Here is a 20,477-nt window from a genome sequence, read left to right as displayed (position 1 = left end):
CTCTGGGCAGCTGGGGAAGCCCTGTTTTCAGGCCCCCCGCACAAGAGGCCCAGCGTCCCCCTTCCGAGGAGAGGGGGAGATCCATCCCCGACAGCTCACCCGCCAACAGTAGCCTCAGGCAGCCGGGAGGTACAGTGGAGTCACCTGAACCCACCCACCTGCTGTGTGACCTGGGAAAAATCATTGACCTTCCGGATGCCTCAGTGTCCTTCACTGTACAATGGGAATCATAACAGCCCCGCCTCCCAGGTCTGAGACTGAGATAACCATTGTAAAGCTCTTGGCCTGGCACATAGTAGGTGCCCTACAAATGTGAGCTGTTCTCTCCTCATCCCATGCAGGGGTAGCCGCGTTCTAATAACTACTTCAACACAATTAGACAATGGCATTTCAACACACGTACACTTACGCAACGCCTCGAGCTCACACTTACACAATGTTGCCGCAAACAGTTACACAGCAATATCCACACAGTTAGACAGCAGTTCTTCGAGTCATTTTCCAGGTTGTTAATGGTATTTGTCCAGAAAAAAACAAACAAACCTCAAATGAACCGCAACCAAATGGGGCCAACTAATGAGATCCATTAGTACCACTAGTCTCCACTTGACGCCCTCCAATCCCTTAAGAGTCAAGACAAATCCTCTTGGATGTAACCCATGTTCCACCAACCGTAGATTTATGGGTTAGTTCAACGTGGGCAGTCAATCACTCAGCTAGCCTATATAAAGCTCCTACTGTGTGTTAGGCACTGGGCTACGCCTTGGGTAGGTGCTCTGCCTTATTACAATGCACCTAATGTGGAAGCTCCAAATTGGGACAAGGGGACACAATGTGTGCATTTGTTTTATCTGACTATGCTTACTTGGACAAAGATTTGTTTGTTTTCCCGATGTGGGGGAAGGGTGTAGAGAAAAAGGGGAGGAGCGAGGGTGGTAAAGAAAAAGAAAACAACTAAAAAAGAAGTAAAGAGAGCCATTGTGGCGATACAAATACAGAAGAGAGGCAGAAGAGCAGGACATTTGGAAAAGCCATGTGGAATTGCTCCTAGGATTTTGAAAAACAAAGCAAGCTGTGTGAGGTGGAAGTGGGGGCTTCATATGTGATCTCTTTTTTTCTGTTCTAGTGTTTTTTGATATTTGCCATGTAAAGAAGAACAAACGATAGTGTTCATATATTATGGGGCCACATCATCCCAGGAAAGATTACATTTTCTGGGGGATTGAGGTTCAGAGTAATGACCAAATTACTGGATTTTTTTTTTTTAGTTCATCTCCTGCATGAACATATCCACTTTTTCTTTTTCTTTTTTTTTAATTAATTTTATAATTATAACATTTTTTGACAGTACATATGCATAGGTAATTACAATATTATCCCTTGTACTCCCTTCTGTTCTGAATTTTCCCCTCCTTCCCTCCACTCCCTCCCCTAGATGGCAGGCATTCCCATACATATTAAATATCTAATAGTATATCCTAGATACGATATATATGTGCAGAACCAAATGTTGTTGTTGTTGTTGTTGTTGCAAAGGAAGAATTGGACTCGGAAGGTAAAAATAACCTGGGAAGAAAAACAAAAAATGCAAACAGTTTACACTCATTTCCCAGTGTTCCTTCTCTGGGTGTAGCTGATTCTGTCCATCATTGATCAATTGGAACTGGCATATCCACTTTTTCAATGAAAAGCAAAGCCAACAAAATCTAAATTGAATCAGCAAAAATTCTCTCCCAATAACTCATTATTGACTATGGTGGGCACTAATGAGGTCAAAAAGTGAATGGGGGCATCTCAACAGGGGCACGGCATGCTATCCTCACCATTAGTCTGTAGATTATTTTATGAAAAGAAGAGGAAAATGGCCCACGATTTTTGTTGTTGTTTAAAAAATACTGATGTGACTACATGAAAAATGGAACTGACTTGAACGTTCACTCACTCAGACACCTAAAGCACTTCCTGAGGTCATCTGAAGTCTCCTTGTACCTAGTTAATTGACCAGGAAGGAAATGCACATTAAGAAATCAAAATATTGGGGGCAGCTAGGTGGCACAGTGGGTAGAGAACCAACCCTGAGGTCAGGAGGAGCTGAGTTCAAATTTGGTCTCAGACACTTAACACTTCCTAGCTGAGTGACCCTGGGCAAGTCACTTAATCCCAATTGCCTCAGGAAAAAAAAAATCAAAATATTTAATTGGACAGAAAGCAAAGCAAAAGAAAAAACATATCTCAAAATTTATCCTCCTTCTTTCCTACAAAGAAAGCCTGAGAGAATGACTTTTTCATTTCTACCATTTCTTACCAAAGAAGGAGGGGTCTTTGTTTCGGTCTCAGGAACACACTAGGCCCCCAAGTGATGGATGCTGTCACTGCAGCCTTGGATAATGCTAACGCACTGAATGGCTTCTATTTTTCCCAGGCTGTTACTCGGATTGTCTTCCTATAACACAACCTCCCAGGGCTGCAGGCCCACAGTCTCATGGGAAATGGAGTCTTAGAAACTTCTCCCATTTCTCTGAGACCCACTATTCTGGGAAATGCACTACCTCCCTTGGTTTCATTATTACAGGCTTTCATTATTCTTTCATTGTGCCTCACACAGGGGAGATTATTAGAATAATTACATCCTTTGCCTAAATGGTTCCATTGTTGAATAGACCCTGATGGTGTTACAAAACAACACAAAACCCCAACTCCTGACCTAAAGATTGTAATAGTAGCCCCGTATATAATTGCAAAAACCAAATCAAAGCAAAAACCCCCAAAGCTGGAATCGACTTAAAAGTCCAACAATAAGTCAGTGGTTTGATAGATTGTGGTATATTATTGTAAGGAAATACTATCGTGCAATTAAGACCAGCGAATCTGAGGAATAAAAAGAAATCTCCAAAGACTTTTGTTTTCCTCAGATGGAACATACATTAATTATATACATAATTATAGACATATAGGAGAAAATAAAAGGAAGAAACATTTCGATAGGACCCACTATGTGCCAGATACTGTGCTAGTACTATACAGATATCTCATTTGATTCTCAGAACAACCTCAAAAAGTAGGTTATTGTCTCCATTTTGCAGCCCAGGAGACCGAGATAAACTGGGATAAGTGATTTGCCCAGGATCACACAGCTAATACGGGTCTGAGATCAGGTTTAAAACTCAGGTTTAAAGACAGGATGGAATATCACTATCCTACTACTATATGCATTGAAATTCAATTCAGTGTATAATTGGTTGTATTGATGCTTAATAATTTTTTTAAAGAAAGTATTCGTTGTGGAGGGGGGTTGTTTGGAACCCTTTGTGGAATTACTCAGGGCTCCTTGGGACTTAAAACCTGAGCACCACAGGGGAAGGCAGGAGCTGAGAGTTTGGATCCTGGTTCTGCTGCCTTAGCATCTTGGTACCTTAGCCCATCACATCTCCTCTCTGGGCCTCAGTTTCCCATCTGACAAATGAAGGAATCAGACTAGCTGTCCTGTAGGAATTCTCTTGTTCTTCTTCCTCTCTAGTGACCTGGGCCAGAAGGTCTCGGATTGAGAATTACAAGGCACCTGCCCACCTCCTTCATCTGACACAAAGGGGGAACAGGTTTAAGAAAAATAAGAAATCCCAGCAGTACCACTACCTTGTCTATCCAGAGAGAGCATAAATGAGGAGAAAGGACAGCCATGTGAAAAAAAATCTTTCCAGGAGCTCTTTTTGTAGAGCCAAAGGACTGGCCACGGAGTGGATGCCCATCAGTTGGGGAATGGCTGAATAATTTCTGAGATATGAATATAACAGAACATGGTGGTTCTAGAGGAAAGGATGAGTGGGATGTGGTGTAATGGAACACTGTGGTTCTAGAGGAAAGGATGAGGGGGATGTAGTGTAAGGGAACACTGTGGTTCTACAGGAAAGGATGAGGGGGATGTAGTATAATGGAACACTGTGGTTCTAGAGGAAAGGATGAGGGGGATGTAGTGTAATGGAACACTGTGGTTCTAGAGGAAAGGATGAGGGGGATGTAGTGTAATGGAACACTGTGGTTCTAGAGGAAAGGATGAGGGGGATGTAGTGTAAGGGAACACTGTGGTTCTACAGGAAAGGATGAGGGGGATGTAGTATAATGGAACACTGTGGTTCTAGAGGAAAGGATGAGGGGGATGTAGTGTAATGGAACACTGGTTCTAGAGGAAAGGATGAGGGGGATGTAGTGTAAGGGAACACTGTGGTTCTACAGGAAAGGATGAGGGGGATGTAGTATAATGGAACACTGTGGTTCTAGAGGAAAGGATGAGGGGGATGTAGTGTAATGGAACACTGGTTCTAGAGGAAAGGATGAGGGGGATGTAGTGTAAGGGAACACTGTGGTTCTACAGGAAAGGATGAGGGGGATGTAGTATAATGGAACACTGTGGTTCTAGAGGAAAAGATGAGGGGGATGTAGTGTAATGGAACACTGTGGTTCTAGAGGAAAGGATGAGTGGGATGTAGTGTAATGGAACACTGTGGTTCTAGAGGAAAGGATGAGTGGGATGTAGTGTAATGGAACACTGTGGTTCTAGAGGAAAGGATGAGGGGGATGTAGTGTAATGGAACACTGTGGTTCTAGAGGAAAGGATGAGCGGGATGTAGTGTAATGGAACACTGGTTCTAGAGGAAAGGATGAGTGGGATGTAGTGTAATGGAACACTGTGGTTCTAGAGGAAAGGATGAGGGGGACGTGGTGTAATGGAACACTGGTTCTAGAGGAAAGGATGAGCGGGATGTAGTGTAATGGAACACTGTGGTTCTACAGGAAAGGATGAGGGGGATGTAGTGTAATGGAACACTGGTTCTAGAGGAAAGGATGAGTGGGATGTAGTGTAATGGAACACTGGTTCTAGAGGAAAGGATGAGGGGGACGTGGTGTAATGGAACACTGGTTCTAGAGGAAAGGATGAGGGGGATGTAGTATAATGGAACACTGGTTCTAGAGGAAAGGATGAGTGGGATGTAGTGTAATGGAACACTGTGGTTCTAGAGGAAAGGATGAGCGGGATGTAGTGTAATGGAACACTGTGGTTCTAGAGGAAAGGATGAGGGGGATGTAGTGTAATGGAACACGGTGGTTCTAGAGGAAAGGATGAGGGGGATATAGTGTAATGGAACACTGGTTCTAGAGGAAAGGATGAGGGGGATGTGGTGTAATGGAACACTGGTTCTAGAGGAAAGGATGAGGGGGATGTAGTGTAATGGAACACTGTGGTTCTAGAGGAAAGGATGAGTGGGATGTAGTATAATGGAACACTGTGGTTCTAGAGGAAAGGATGAGGGGGATATAGTGTAATGGAACACTGGTTCTAGAGGAAAGGATGAGTGGGATGTAGTGTAATGGAACACTGTGGTTCTAGAGGAAAAGATGAGGGGGATATAGTGTAATGGAACACTGGTTCTAGAGGAAAGGATGAGGGGGATGTGGTGTAATGGAACACTGTGGTTCTAGAGGAAAGGATGAGGGGGATATAGTGTAATGGAACACTGGTTCTAGAGGAAAGGATGAGGGGGATGTGGTGTAATGGAACACTGGTTCTAGAGGAAAGGATGAGGGGGACGTGGTGTAATGGAACACTGTGGTTCTAGAGGAAAGGATGAGCAGGATGTAGTGTAATGGAACACTGGTTCTAGAGGAAAGGATGAGGGGGATGTAGTGTAATGGAACACTGTGGTTCTAGAGGAAAGGATGAGGGGGAGGGGGATGTGGTGTAATGGAACACTGTGGTTCTAGAGGAAAGGATGAGGGGGACGTGGTGTAATGGAACACTGTGGTTCTACAGGAAAGGATGAGGGGGATGTAGTGTAATGGAACACTGGTTCTAGAGGAAAGGATGAGGGGGATGTAGTGTAATGGAACACTGTGGTTCTAGAGGAAAGGATGAGGGGGACGTGGTGTAATGGAACACTGTGGTTCTAGAGGAAAGGATGAGGGGGACGTGGTGTAATGGAACACTGTGGTTCTACAGGAAAGGATGAGGGGGATGTAGTGTAATGGAACACTGGTTCTAGAGGAAAGGATGAGGGGGATGTAGTGTAATGGAACACTGTGGTTCTAGAGGAAAGGATGAGGGGGACGTGGTGTAATGGAACACTGTAGTTCTAGAGGAAAGGATGAGGGGGATGTGGTGTAATGGAACACTGTGGTTCTAGAGGAAAGGATGAGGGGGATGTAGTGTAATGGAACACTGGTTCTAGAGGAAAGGATGAGGGGGATGTAGTGTAATGGAACACTGTGGTTCTAGAGGAAAGGATGAGTGGGATGTGGTGTAATGGAACACTGGTTCTAGAGGAAAGGATGAGGGGGATGTAGTGTAATGGAACACTGTGGTTCTAGAGGAAAGGATGAGGGGGACGTGGTGTAATGGAACACTGGTTCTAGAGGAAAGGATGAGGGGGATGTAGTGTAATGGAACACTGTAGTTCTAGAGGAAAGGATGAGGGGGACGTGGTGTACTGGAACACTGGTTCTAGAGGAAAGGATGAGGGGGATGTAGTGTAATGGAACACTGTGGTTCTAGAGGAAAGGATGAGGGGGACGTGGTGTAATGGAACACTGTGGTTCTAGAGGAAAGGATGAGGGGGACGTGGTGTACTGGAACACTGGTTCTAGAGGAAAGGATGAGGGGGATGTAGTGTAATGGAACACTGGTTCTAGAGGAAAGGATGAGGGGGATGTAGTGTAATGGAACACTGGTTCTAGAGGAAAGGATGAGCAGGATGTAGTATAATGGAACACTGTGGTTCTAGAGGAAAGGATGAGGGGGACGTGGTGTACTGGAACACTGGTTCTAGAGGAAAGGATGAGGGGGATGTAGTGTAATGGAACACTGTGGTTCTAGAGGAAAGGATGAGGGGGACGTGGTGTACTGGAACACTGGTTCTAGAGGAAAGGATGAGGGGGATGTAGTGTAATGGAACACTGTGGTTCTAGAGGAAAGGATGAGGGGGACGTGGTGTAATGGAACACTGGTTCTAGAGGAAAGGATGAGGGGGATGTAGTGTAATGGAACACTGGTTCTAGAGGAAAGGATGAGCAGGATGTAGTATAATGGAACACTGTGGTTCTAGAGGAAAGGATGAGGGGGACGTGGTGTAATGGAACACTGGTTCTAGAGGAAAGGATGAGGGGGATGTAGTGTAATGGAACACTGTGGTTCTAGAGGAAAGGATGAGCAGGATGTAGTGTAATGGAACACTGGTTCTAGAGGAAAGGATGATCAGGATGTAGTGTAATGGAACACTGTGGTTCTAGAGGAAAGGATGAGCAGGATGTAGTGTAATGGAACACTGTGGTTCTAGAGGAAAGGATGAGGGGGACGTGGTGTAATGGAACACTGGTTCTAGAGGAAAGGATGAGGGGGATATAGTGTAATGGAACACTGTGGTTCTAGAGGAAAGGATGAGCGGGCTGATTTCAGAAAAGCCTGGAAAGACTTTCAGGAACTGCTGCTGAGTGAAGGGAGCAGAACCAGGAGAACATTGTACCCAATAACAAGATAATACGATGATCAACCGGGTTGGACGGGGTCCTTCTCCGGAAGGCAGTGATTCCAGACAATTCCAAAGATGGAACCTCCAGAGCGAGAACCCTGGAGACTGAATGTGGACACTATTTTCCCCTTTTCTTTCTTCTCTTTTTCTTTCTTTCTCGTGTTTCCCCCTCTTTGTTCTGATTTTTCTTTCACAAAAACTATTTGGGGAATGTATTTAAAGATGTTGTACATGTCTAACGTATACCAGCGTGCTTGCTGTCGGGGGGGGGGGGGTGTCAGGGTAAAAGAGAAAAATTTGGAACTCAAAGCTTCCAAAAGCGGGTGCCGAAAAGTGGCTTTATGTGTAATGGGGAAAATACCTTGAAAAGGTTCAAAAAGACAAGTGGAATCCGAGCCGGCTTCCGAGCTTTATTCTCCACAGTAATTAGCATCTGAAGAAGCGCCTTGGGGCCGCGGGGCGCTGGCGGCGTCCTCTCCTCCGGTCCCTCCGGGGTCAGGGTCACCCCGTTGGGGAGGTACCAGAGGTCGGCCAGACGCGGATCCGCGGGGCTGCCGGGCGGGGGGGGCGGAGGGGGGCGGGGTCCGCCCGGCCGCCAGGATCTGGACTTGAGCCCTCCGGCCGCCGTAATTCTTGGGGGATGATGGGTTGGGTGCTTTGTGGCTTGGGGAGTAGCGCCTGAACTTTTCGGGCCTCGGTTTCCCCGGCTGTCGCGGGGCTGGACTGGAATCCTGTGCTCTGGGGCCCGCCTTCGGCGGGGGAGGGCCGGCGGGGATCCCCCGCGACCCTGCGGGTTTGGGGAGCCGGCCGAGAGCTCAGGTGCGGAGGGCGGAGGCGGGGACAAGTTCTGGTTCCTGGTTCCTGGTTCCCGGTTCCCGGGCCCGCCCCCGGCCCTGCCCCCGGCCCTGCCCCCGCCTCCCGGCCCGGCAGTCTGCCTGGGAGGCAGGGAGGACCGGGAGATCTGGCTGCGCTCTGGGCGCCCCTCGGGTCCGGTGCGGCGGCTGGAGAGCCGGGCCGGGCCACGGGAGACCCGCCCTCTGGGGAGGCCCCGGACCGTGTGGAGGACAGCAGCCGCCCACAGCCATGGAGGCCGAGCCTCCGCTGTACCCCGTGGCCGGAGCGGCCGGCCTCTTGGCGGAGGAGCCCGGAGCTGGAGTTCCCGACGGGGTCCTCCCGGACGGGCCCGAGGTAGGGCTGGAGAAGGGCGCCGTCCCGGGGGTCTTGGACTCCCACCAACAATCGCTCGGGGCAAGCCCCATCCTTCTCTGGGCCTCAGTTTCCCCAGGTGTGCATGGAGGTGTGGCCTTGTTCTCTTCCTGTTAGCCAGTGCCCTGGGGAGCTAGGCCCCCGATGGGGAGGCCCCGGGAAGGAGCAGGCCCCAGCAAAGTCCTGGGGAGGGGGGCCTCGGCCTTGGGGCCCAGAGCTCCCGCGGCCCCTCCTCTCTGCGGCCTGACCAGGCCCTTGTTCTGGCGGCCCACAGCTGGACGAGTTTGTGGGAGCCTATCCCGACTACAACGAGGAGGAGGAAGAAGGCAGATACTACCGCAGAAAGAGGCTGGGCGTCATCAAAAACGTGCTGTCCGCCAGCATTGGGGGGATGCTCACCTACAGCGTGTACCTGGGTAAGAGGGGCCCTGCCCTCCCTTCCCCCGCCCTCTCCTCAGCCAAGGCCCAGAGGCCAGCTTTGGGTCACCCCCCACTTAAGGCTTGAATGATTTGGGGCACATCCTGGGGCCTCAGTTTCCTTATTTATAAAACCGGTCTGGTTGGAGAGAAGATCCTGAGGTTCCTTCCAGCTCTCACAGGGTCCTTAAGAGAGCCCCAGAGGGGGTCCTTGATGGAAAGTGGGGTCCAGCCTTCCTCAGTGGGGTCCCAGGCCAGAGTCTGTCAGAGATCCAGCCCCACTGGCTATGGCCAGAGCCCCCTGGGGAGTCACTGGCTCACGGGAGCTGCTGGGATGCTCCATAAATACTCAGTGGAGTGACTCCTCTAACGGACTTGCTCCTGGACCGCTCACTCCAGGGAGGGGACGGGTCGGCCCCAGTGAACAGTGTTGGCCTGGGGGGAGGGGCAGGGGTTAGTCAGTGAGAGCTCAGGGTCCTCAGCTCACAAGCTCCGGCTGCATGGATCCCACTGGGCCCTAAGGCAGCAGCTTTGCAGAGCCAAGCACTGGGAGCGCAGAGTAGGGTTTGGCTAGCTAACTTGTCCCAGCTGCCTCCACTTTAGAGGTTGGGGGGCTCCCTTCCTTGTCCCAGCCGCCTCCACTTTAGAGGTTCGGGGCTCCCTTGTCCTAGCTGCCTCCACTTTGGAGGTTTGGGGCTCCCTTGTCCCAGCCGCCTCCACTTTAGAGGTTGGGGGGGCTCCCTTCCTTGTCCCAGCCGCCTCCACTTTAGAGGTTGGGGGGGCTCCCTTCCTTGTCCCAGCTGCCTCCACTTTAGAGGTTGGGGGGCTCCCTTCCTTGTCCCAGCCGCCTCCACTTTAGAGGTTTGGGGCTCCCTTGTCCCAGGTGCCTCGCTTCTGGAGCAGGACTGCTGCAGGGAAGGAGCCCTGGGCTGGAAGGTCTGAACCTCGGCCCAGCCTGACTCCTAGCCCCTGTGATCTTGGGCCAGTCACTTCTCCTTTCTAAGTTTCACTTTCCCCGCCAGAAGAGCCGGCCACTGGTCCTCTGGGGCCGGGAGCCCAATGAGAGCAGACTTGAAGACCAGCAGGAGATATTATTAGCTCGCTTCTGGGCAGACCTTAGAGATGGGAAAAAGGGGGGGGGGAATCTGAGCGGGTTCTTTTCTGACTCCTCCCACGCTGATGAGGAAGCGAGCACTGGGCAGCCTGAGAGAGACTTTGACCCCGGCCGTCGGGGGCCACAGCTCGGGGCCCAGTTCCTCTTCCACTTCCTCTCCCCGACAGCTGCGGGAGGTGGGACTGTGTGGGCAAGCAGTGGGGGGCTCCCCTCCCCCTTCCCCCACCCCCGGGGCTCTGGGGCTGCCCGGACCCTTGGCTGGGAGCCCGGGGCCCAGGAGAAGCAGCTCAGATTCCCGGATGTTGAGAGCTCGGAGGAACCTCTGAACCCAGAATGCCGGAGTTGGGGGCCTGGAGCAGGGAACAGAGAGTGTCAGAGCTGGAAGATTTCCAGGGCCCCAGCCCCTCATTTTGCTTTTGAAAAGGGCCAGGCTAGAGGTACAGGGCATTGCCCCTCCCTGGCCAGGCCCTCTGGCCCCCCCCCCATTGGCCCCCCCCTTCTGTGCCCACCACGGTTTTTGTACGTACGGCTGCCCCAAGTTGTGATGAGCCTTAATGCTTCCTGGGCCCCCTCCCTGGCAAAGAGCCGCCGCCTGTTGCCCCCGGCTCACCGAGCCGCTCCTGGACTCGGGGTCCCAGATGCTTCCGCCCCCACAGAAGCCGGGCCCACTCCCGGGGGCTTTGGCTCAGGGCGGGCGAGTTTGAGTCTAACCCCCCTGAATCCTCCCCAGGGCTCCTCCAGATGCAGATGATCCTGCACTATGATGAGACCTACCGGGAGGTGAAGTACGGCAGCATGGGGCTCCCCGACATCGACAGCAAGATGCTGATGGGCATCAACGTGACCCCGGTGGTGGCGCTGCTCTACACCCCTGTGCTCATCAGGTGGGGGCGCCCTCTGACCCAGGGATCCACTTACATCTCAATTGTGCTTGCCTGACCCTTACAAAGGGGATCCTCCTTCCCACCCCCTCCAGTTGCCAGGTTCCTTCCACCTCCACATCATATGCAATTTGCATTTCCCTGGGGTAGCCCCCCACCCCAGACCACATGGGAGGCATTGATTCATTTTGGTCTCCCCAGTTTATCCCAGCATACAGTAGGTGCTTAATAAATGCTTATTAGGTTGAAGCTCACATAGGTCTCCTTGCCACCTTAAGGGACACATTTCAGAGCTGGGTGAACCTTCGGGGATCAGGTCCTTGGTTTACCATTTGGGAAAATGAGACCCAGACAGAGGGGCTCAGGTTACCCGCGGTAGAAGCAGAGTCAGGACTGGAATCCAGACCCGGTGCTAATGTTGGGCTGCCCTCCCTTTTCCTGTCCCTCCGGACTAAAGCTGCAAGGGGTTCGAGAGGCCCCTTTCTCATTTCCCAGACAAGCCCTGTGGCCAGAGGAGTAAGTGGTCCTGGCCCAAGGGCACACGGGCCAAGAATCAGAGGTGGGATTTGAATTCGGGTCCTAAGCCTGAGACATGATGGGATTCGGAGACTTGGGGTGCAGGTGGCTGCTGCTTGTGGGAACCTGCCGGGCTCGAGCAGCCACCTTGGCGCTGGATGCCTGAAGGCACTGCCAGGACCGGTGGACCTGGTGCCGGCCCTGAGGGTCATGGTTCCACCAGGGCCAAAGGATAAAGGTTCTGCCCTTGGCAGGTTCTTTGGCACCAAGTGGGTGATGTTCCTGGCCGTGGGCATCTATGCCCTCTTTGTGTCCACCAACTATTGGGAGCGATACTACACGCTGGTACCCTCCGCGGTTGCCTTGGGCGTGGCCATTGTGCCCCTCTGGGCCTCCATGGGCAACTACATCACCCGGTGAGTGGGGCCGGCTGGCAGGGCGGGGTGGCCCCGTGATCCCTTTAGCTCGCCAGAGGAGGGGTGTCTGCCAGGATCACGTTGGGCACTCGTGGGGGGCAGAGTTTGCAGCCAGAAGGGAGCTCACAGATAATGTGGGTGCACAGAGACATGGCCACCATGGTGATGGGAGAGATGGCCGGGGGAGGGGTGTCCAAAGAAGTGGGATGATGGCCACTTGGGTGAGGATTTGGAGCAGGAAATGGTGGGAGCTGCAGCAAGAGCTGAGGGGGCGGGGGCGAGGCCGGTGCTCCTCTCAGTGCCATGCTCGCTGTTCCTGGCAGGATGTCTCAGAAATACTACGAGTATGTGAACTACAAGGAGGAGCACGTGCAGGAGCAGAGGCGGCCCCCGCGGGGCACCCACACCCCTTTTCTTGTCGTCTTCCACACCATCTTCTACAGCTTCTTCCACGTGAGCATGGGCCAGAGGGGCGCAGGAGCCGGGAAGCCTTGGGACCAGGGAGCAGTGCCCTGAGAAGAACCCCCAGATCCTCCAGCCTCCCCTGGCTCTGCTGGGGTACCCAGGCCTTTGAGGATGGCGAGTGAAGGAGCACTGGGTTTGGAGCAGGGAGAAACTGGGGTTCAGAGCCTGTCTCTGACGGGGGCGGACCACCATCATGGAAGTCTCCTTTCCTTCTCTTTCTGGAACCCCACCCTCCCAGACTGTGAGGAAAACATCTCCTCCTCCGGCCCCTCAGCTTTGGGGCCTACTGTGAGGGGCTGGAGTGGATCTAGCGTGGCAGAACCCGGCATAGTCTCTCAGCTCCACCTGCATGACTTTGGACAAATGGCTCGCTCTCTTTGGACCTCAGTTTTCCCCTCTGGCTTCAGGGTTCCTTTGAAGTCCATGACCCAGAAATGCCCCAGAAGGCTGGTTATGGGGGCATGGCTGGGGATCACACGGCCGCCCCTACCAGCCCCCTCCTCTCTCTTCCTGCAGCTCAGTTTTGCCTGTGCCCAGGGTCCCATGGTCTTCTTCCTCAACAAATACTTGTATGATCGGAACCACACCCTCTATCATGTGCATAACTGTGGTGAGTCTGAGACCTGGCTGGGGAGGGAGGGGCCCAACCTCAGTTCAATTCTACAAGCATCTATTAAGCATGTGCTATTTGCAGCCAAAGTCAAGTTCCTCATCTGTAAAATGGGGCTAATAATAGCTCCTCTCTCTTACAGTTGTTATGATGATTCAATAAGATCATGTTTGAAAAGAGCTTAGCACACAGTAGGTGCTATGGGAGTGTCTGAGGTACCACAAATCCCGTGCCCCCAAAGTGCCTCCACTCCCCTGGGCAGAAATGCACGGGGACAGATTGTAGCAGTTCAGGGGGAAAATCCCGAATTTGATTATCAGCTCCCACAAATATCCCAGTGGGCTAAAGTGAAAAGTGGATTGTCTGTGAAGCAATTCACTTCTTTTTAAAATGAGTGGCTGGTTTAACACACTAGTAACAAAATTGCCCTGAACAGTTATGGCCCCCTCTGAGCTTGTTCTTTTGTTTCTTGCTGTATTTTTCAATGTGGTATTGATGTTCTTTTCTTGCTAAGTTTTTTTTTTTTTTTGATCTATCACTTCTTAGTAATTGACCCCTTCCCCAAAAGAAGCCGTTCTTTATAACAAATAAATCTAGTCAGCTAAAACAAGTTGACACATTGGCCAAATACACATTTAGGGGCGTAACACGGAGGGCTGGGAGAATCCGAGAAAGTCTCGTGTGAGAGGTGGTCCCGAGCTGCCCCTTAAAGGAGACTACTAAGCCCAGAAAGGGAAGATGAAAGGCCTTCTGGGAACTGTAAGGTAGACAGGTTTGGTTGGCACATCCTTTTTTTTTTTTTTTTTTTTTTTCAATTTTATTTATTTAAAACACACATTGTTTTATGAATAATGTTGGGAGAGAAAAAATCAGAACAAAAGGGAAAACCCATGAGAGAGATAAAAAAAAATAAAAAAAATAAAAAAAAACAGAAAAAATACAGGAACAGAGCATATGCCAACTTACATTCAGTTTCCGTGGTTCTTTTTCTGGGGGCAGAGGGCATTTTCCGCCCAAATTCTATCGGGATTGCCTTGGATGCTCGGCACACTCGTGGAGATGAAGTCTTGTGGCTGGGATCTGGCAGACAGCTGGCGATGTGGGATGGAACTCAGGAGAGAGTTCAGGCAGGATGGATAGCTCTGGCAGAGAGATGGCAGCTAATGAGATCCCCAGGCAGGACAGGGGAGGAGCCAGGGAGAAGAGAAGAGGGTCTAGGATGTCTTTGGGAGACCTCCAAGGGTAGGAGGCACTGACTGGCCAACAGGCCAGTTTTGCCAGAGGTGCCATGACAGCCGGTGTCCTCGAAGGTCAAGGACACGGTGGGAATGCTGATTGACTTAGAGTCATGGTACCTGAGTGCGAATCCCTGGCTTGCTATTTATGTGATTCAGGGGCCTCACTTTTCCCATCTGTAAAAGGAAGACTTGACAGACTTTGAGGTCCCTTCCGTTAATAATTGTGCTTCGAAGAAACCTGTCAAGCTGGACTGAGGTGGTCAGGGATGAGTTCCTGGCAAAGGGGGCCTGGAAGGGCAGCTTGGGTTTGGAGAAGAGGGAATGTTGCTCCCTTTAGAGAGATTCCCAAAGCCCCTGTTGGTTCTAGTCCATGAAAGGCGGATGCCCCAACACAGTCGAAGCCGAGGCTCCGGGTGTCTCAGCAACCCTTTATCTGCCCGGCCCCAGCTGGACATGTGCTTTGTCTGTGATCTCAGGATGGGAAGGGCTGCTTTGGATCATCTACATCCTCCTGCCCAGTTCTCCTTAAGAACATCATCTCGGGTTTGTGATATGGCTCCCGGAGCCACGGGTCAGGCCTTTGGGCCCAGCAGGAGCTGGGCTTGGGCTGAGAAGCTCGGCCTCTAGCCTTGGACGAGAATTAAAGCTCAGCGGTGCTTCAGGAGACAGAGCTTGTGGCCTTGACCTCAGTCTCTGGTCCAGGCGGCAGCGGCAGGCCCATGACAGGACAGCTCTGGCTGGGGCGGCTTTGGATATCCTGTCCCGTCCCATGGTGACTTTGTGGCCTCTCGTGTCCCCCAGGCACCAACAGCTCTGGGATCCTCATCGGCTTCAACAAGACTGTGCTGCAGAGACTGCCCCACAGCCGGAACCTCATCATGGTCGAGAGTGTGCTCATGTCGGTGGCCTTCCTGGCCATGTTGCTGGTAGGGACTCCCTCGGCCCTGGCTCTCCCTGGGAAAGCTGGAGCAGAAAAGGGCAATCTGACAAGAATTGGGGCAGGAAGGGCGGTAGAAGGCAGGGAGAACTGTGGGATGTCTTCCAGAAAAGGTGTCCCTATGGATAGCATAAGCTGGCCCACTCCTGTGCCCCAAAGGAGGCACCGAGCCCATGCCAGGCGGTGCAAGAAATTTCTTTGCACATTCTGTTGTAGGGAATTCATATTTTGAGGGGCTTTTACTTCTCTTTTGCCAAGTTTTCTTTTAATTCTTTCTTCTTTTATCTTTGTGTTTCAAATATATTTTCTTTCTCAAAACTTCTACTTTGTAGAATTCCCCATGGAACATTCAATTTTTGCTATTATACTTTTTTAAATTCTGTATTGAGAGCATTGATTTCTTCTCTTAAGTGTTCATTTCTCTCTATTTCTCTTTGTCTCTATCTCTCTCTGTCTCTCTGTGTAACTGTTTTTCTGTCTCTGGGCATCTCTATCTATCTCTGTGTGTGTGTCTGTTTCTTTGTCTCTGTCTCTATCTTTGTGTGTATGTCTGTCTGTTTTTCTCTGTTTCTATCTCTGTCTGCATCTCTCTCTGTGCGTGTCTCTATCTCTGTCTCTGTATCTGCCTGTTTCTCTTTCTGTCTCTATCTCTGTCTCTATGTATTTTTGTTTTTCAGTCTTGTCTATGTCTGTTTCTCTATGTCTGTTTCTTTCTGTCTCTCTTCCTGTCTCTTTCTGTGTTTCTCTCTGTGTCTGTTTCTCTGTGTATTTTTGTTTTTCAGTCTTGTCTATGTCTGTTTCTCTCTGTGTGTGTGTCTGTTTCTTTCTGTCTCTCTTCTTGTCTCTTTCTGTGTTTCTCTCTGTGTCTGTTTCTCTGTGTATTTTTGTTTTTCAATCTTGTCTATGTCTGTTTCTCTGTGTCTGTTTCTTTCTGTCTCTCTTCCTGTCTCTTTCTGTGTTTCTCTCTGTGTCTGTTTCTCTGTGTATTTTTGTTTTTCAGTCTTGTCTATGTCTGTTTCTCTGTGTCTGTTTCTTTCTGTCTCTCTTCCTGTCTCTTTCTGTGTTTCTCTCTGTGTCTGTTTCTCTGTGTATTTTTGTTTTTCAATCTTGTCTATGTCTGTTTCTCTCTCTCTGTGTGTGTCTGTTTCTTTCTGTCTCTCTTCTTGTCTCTTTCTGTGTTTCTCTCTGTGTCTCTGTTTCTCTCTTGATGTCTCTGGGTCATTTCACCAAAAGTCCTTGGGGGGGTTCCTGGAGTGAGGGACCCAGGAGCTGTGATTGCACCCCTAGATCCTGGCCCTGTGTGGCTCTGCCTACCGGCCCACGGAGGAGATCGACCTTCGCAGTGTGGGCTGGGGGAACATCTTCCAGCTCCCCTTCAAGCACATGCGCGACTACAGGCTGCGCCACCTTTTCCCCTTCTTCGTCTACAGCGGTTTTGAAGTGCTCTTCGTCTGCACCGGCTTCACTCTGGTACGTTGCGGGCTCCCTGGCTCTGGGACCCTCTCTCCCCGGGGGCTCAGGGCGCCCTTTGGGTCTGTGAATCCCTATCCCTAACAGTTCTGGGCCCTCTGCAGGCCAGGGGCTTAGCCTGGCTCCAAGGGGGGTGGCTCCCTAAGGCCCAGGGGCTCAGAGGCCTCCATCCTTCTCTCTCCACAGGGCTATGGTGTGTGCTCCTTGGGGCTGGAATACCTGGCCTACATCTTCATGGCCTACGGCTTTGGAGCTGCCATCTTCTCGAGCCTGGGGCTCCTCCAGCTGTGGCTGCCCCGCCAGGTGCCCCTGGTGGCCGGGGCGGCCGTGCACCTGCTGCTCATCTTGGTTTTCTTCTTCTGGGCCCCCCACCCGCAAGTGGTCAGCCACAGCTGGGTCTTCTACATGGTGGCTGTGGTCTGGGGCGTGGGCAGTGCCCTCAACAAGATTTCGCTAAGTAGTGAGTACGGTGGTGGGGGATGGAGGGGCACGTCATCATCCAGTCTCCATGTTGGGCCATTTTAGTCGCGTCCCCTTTGGGGTCTTCATGGCAAAGACACTGGTCTTTGTCATTTCCTTCTCATTTTACAGATGAGGAAACTGAGGCAGGTAAGGGCCTTGCCCGGGGTCACACAGCTAGTAAGGCTCCAAGGTTGGATTTGGATTCGGGAGGCTGGGTCTTCCTAACTTCAGGCTGGGTGTTCTGTCTGCTGAGGCAGTTAGCCGCCCCTCATGAGAATAGCTCCCCTTGTAGAGCCCCATAAGGTGTGAAAGCACCCTCTGCTTGTTATCTTTGAGAGGCAGCGGCTACCAGGAGCTCCCCTAGTTTACAGATGGGGAAACTGAGGCTAGAAGAGATCCAAGTCCCTCAGATTACATGGCTAGGAAGGACTGGAGCCAGGATCTGTCCTCAGGTCTTCTGCCTCCAGGTTGAGGGCTTTACTTATTCTGTTCCCTGGGGCCCCGACTGTTTGGAGTCAAGAGGAACAGAATTATGGGACAAGACTTACAGATGGGGGGCTTGGGACAGAGAGGGGGGCCCTGCAGATGGATTGTGGGTGACCAGGCCAATGAGGGGCTGCACAGGAGGGAAACATAGGGCCTAGATCTGAGGTTTGAAGAGGGGGGAGGTATGGGGGACCCAGAGGGGCAGGCCTGGACCAGGGATCCTGGGCAGAGAAACAGACCATGCCCTCTGCCCCCCACAGCCCTCCTTGGGATTCTCTACGAAGATAAAGAGCGTCAGGATTTCATCTTCACCATCTATCACTGGTGTCAGGCCCTCGCCATCTTTGTGGTCTACCTGGGCTCCAACCTGCCCATGAAGGTGAGACAGGTGGTATGTGTATGTGGAATGGGGGGTCAGAGTGGACCCCTGGGAAGCCAGGACACCAACAGAACAACAACTCATTTTGTCGTTCAGGCAGCTCGTCTTTGTACAGTTTCCAGAAACCTCCTTTCTCCCCCCACTTTTGTTTCCAAAGAGATCTGGGTCCTCTCACCCCCATTCCTGCTAACTTTAAACAAACAGAAAACTAGCTGGGATTCTCCCGACTGCTGCCCTGGGCATCTGTCCAGGCTTCTCTGGGCATCCTGTCACCCCCAGGCGTGGGCCCCAGGAAGGCAAAGGCATTTGCAGAAGAGCCTTCTCTGGACCCGTGGTGAGGGCTGTGGAGGAAGTGAAAGGGGAGGCCTGGGCTGGGAAGGCCCCGGGGCTGCCTGTGGGGAGGAATCAGCCGGCAGGGCTCCTGGGAGGGGATGACTCAAGGGTCCCCCTTCCCAGCAGGGACTGGTGCTCGCTGCTACATGTGCTCGGAGTGGGGCGAGGGGACACTGAGTCCAACAGGGTGGGGCTCAGGAGCATGTCCGGTGTGTGTGTCTGGAGGGGAAGGGTCACCCCTACTGAGCTGGGGTCAGCAGCACATGGTGGGGGGAAGGGCAGCTCTTGTCCACCTGGGGTCAGGAGCATGGGGGGGGGGAAGGCAGCCCCTGTCAGGCTGGGGTCAGGGGCATGTGGGGGGAAGGGCAGTCCCTGCCCCGCCAGTCCCAGCAGCCCCTGCTTCTCCCACAAGGCCAAGCTGACCGTCCTGCTGCTGACCATCATAGTGGCCGTGTTCTCCTATCTGTGGATGGAAGCCAAGCTTAAGCAGCGCGTGGTCTACCGCCTGCCCCGCATCCCGCGGCCGCAGCACAAGGTGTGTGGCTACCGGTACCTGGAGGACGACAACTCGGACGAGACGGGCTCGGAGAACGAGCAGGGCACCGCGGGCAGCCAGGAGGGCTCGGACGATGAGGACGGCGGTGGGGAGCCCGCGGGAGCAGGGGCGCCGGGCCCCGCCCGGAGGCGCTGCCCTTATGAGCAGGCGCTGGATGGGGAGGACGGGCCGGGGCACGAGTAGCGGTGGCGGCCCGGGCTCCCTCCGCCCGGCGCCCCTTTGTGTCCCGCCCCCTCCCCACCTCAGGCACCCAGAGCCGCCGGGCGGCAGGGTTCCAGTCGGATTTCACCACTTTAGTCCTCGGCACACCGGAAGTAAGCCCTCTCCCTGGACTCAGTTGGCCCATCTCTGAAATGGGCGGCCCCCAGAGGAACCTCTAACGGCCCGACCTGCCAGCCTCTCAGTGGGAGGCGTCCACCAAGCCACCGCAAGCAGCCTCCCGATTCCTAGCCTGGATGAACTGGAATTCCTTTTGGGGAGGGTCAGCGCGAGGCAGAAGGGCCCCGAGGTACTCACGGGCCGGGCCCAGGCCCACCGGGCCCACTTGGTCCAACCTCCAGCTGCTCTCACTCCTGCCTGGGCCCGGAGCTGCCCAGGTTCCCAGCCTGAATCCAGCGGCTGGAGGACCCTTGTGCTGACTTTGAGGCTGGGGGGGAGTGGCCTTGGTCCCCGCCCCGCCCCCCAGGTCAGGGTGACTTCTCCGTCCCTTCCCCCCTTCTCCCCCCCCCCCCCCCACTATTTTCAGTCCCTGCCTTACGTGGGAGCCATCTCTGTCGGCTGCCTCCGTCTGGGCAGGGAGGAAGTGGCAGGAGAAGGGACGTGGGCACGGGGGCGGCTCAAGATGGCCGCAGTGCCAGAGGCCCGGGCACTGCCCGCTGCCCTGGGGCACTCAGCCAGGCGGCCCGTGCCAGACGCTGTGCCCAAGGCCCTCAGGGACTCGCCATCCCAGGGGACCCTCCCGTCCTGGCCCCCGAGTCTGAACACCGGGGGTTGGACTTGATGACCTCGGGCTCCGTCCAGTCCTAAGTCATGGCGGCCGTTGGGTGGGAGAGCCAGTTGGTTACTGTCCCCTTGTGGTGGCCGGAGAGCGGGGGGGGGGGGGGGGGGGGGGGGGGGGGAAGAAGAATCCCCTTTGGAGCCGGGAGGGGCCCCAGGAGGGAGCTATTCCTTCCCCGCCCTCCTCCCCACCGTGGGCCATCGGGCCCTGAACTCCAGCCTGGGGCACTGCCTCCTCTGGAAGCCCAGGCGCTTCCCCACGGCGTTTAACAAGCGTTTATTAAGAATCAGGGCAAAAGTCCAGCCAAGGGATGGGGAGCCGAGCGTAAAACCCTCCCCGACCTGCCCTCAGGGAGCTCGCGGTCTGTAAATAGGAGGAGCATGGCGTGGTCCGCTCTCGGGCTGAGCTAAGGGGTGTGCTCCGGGCGGGGCGGCCGGCCAAGGCAAATATAGGGCAGCTGGAAATGCGCCCTCCCCC

The 20,477-nt window shown here is 53.0% G+C and overlaps 1 protein-coding gene across 1 annotated transcript; it reads left to right on the top strand.

Moving 5' to 3' along the window:
* Positions 1 to 8,434: 8,434 nt before the first annotated feature.
* On the top strand, positions 8,435 to 20,099 carry UNC93B1 (unc-93 homolog B1, TLR signaling regulator). Its single transcript, XM_074272360.1, has 11 exons — positions 8,435 to 8,705; positions 8,998 to 9,139; positions 10,985 to 11,138; positions 11,906 to 12,067; positions 12,391 to 12,520; positions 13,049 to 13,142; positions 15,182 to 15,306; positions 16,605 to 16,787; positions 16,974 to 17,247; positions 17,996 to 18,114; positions 18,860 to 20,099. The coding sequence occupies exons 1-11, from the start codon at positions 8,601 to 8,603 to the stop codon at positions 19,184 to 19,186; spliced, it is 1,815 nt and encodes a 604-aa protein (XP_074128461.1). The 5' UTR covers positions 8,435 to 8,600; the 3' UTR covers positions 19,187 to 20,099.
* The last annotated feature ends 378 nt before the right edge of the window (positions 20,100 to 20,477 follow it).

The sequence above is a fragment of the Sminthopsis crassicaudata genome, chromosome 6, assembly GCF_048593235.1.
Source record: "Sminthopsis crassicaudata isolate SCR6 chromosome 6, ASM4859323v1, whole genome shotgun sequence".
NCBI lineage: Eukaryota > Metazoa > Chordata > Mammalia > Dasyuromorphia > Dasyuridae > Sminthopsis > Sminthopsis crassicaudata.
Note: the sequence above shows the minus strand (reverse complement) of the source record. Positions and strands in the feature narration are given on the sequence as shown.

Bases quoted from the DNA above. Each gene is read 5' to 3' on its own strand.
- UNC93B1 (XM_074272360.1), top strand. From the start codon at position 8,601: ATGGAGGCCGAGCCTCCGCTGTACCCCGTGGCCGGAGCGGCCGGCCTC. The intron at 12,521-13,048 runs GTGAGCATGGGC...CTCTTCCTGCAG, and splicing joins TCTTCTACAGCTTCTTCCAC to CTCAGTTTTGCCTGTGCCCA. The intron at 13,143-15,181 runs GTGAGTCTGAGA...CGTGTCCCCCAG, and splicing joins CTATCATGTGCATAACTGTG to GCACCAACAGCTCTGGGATC.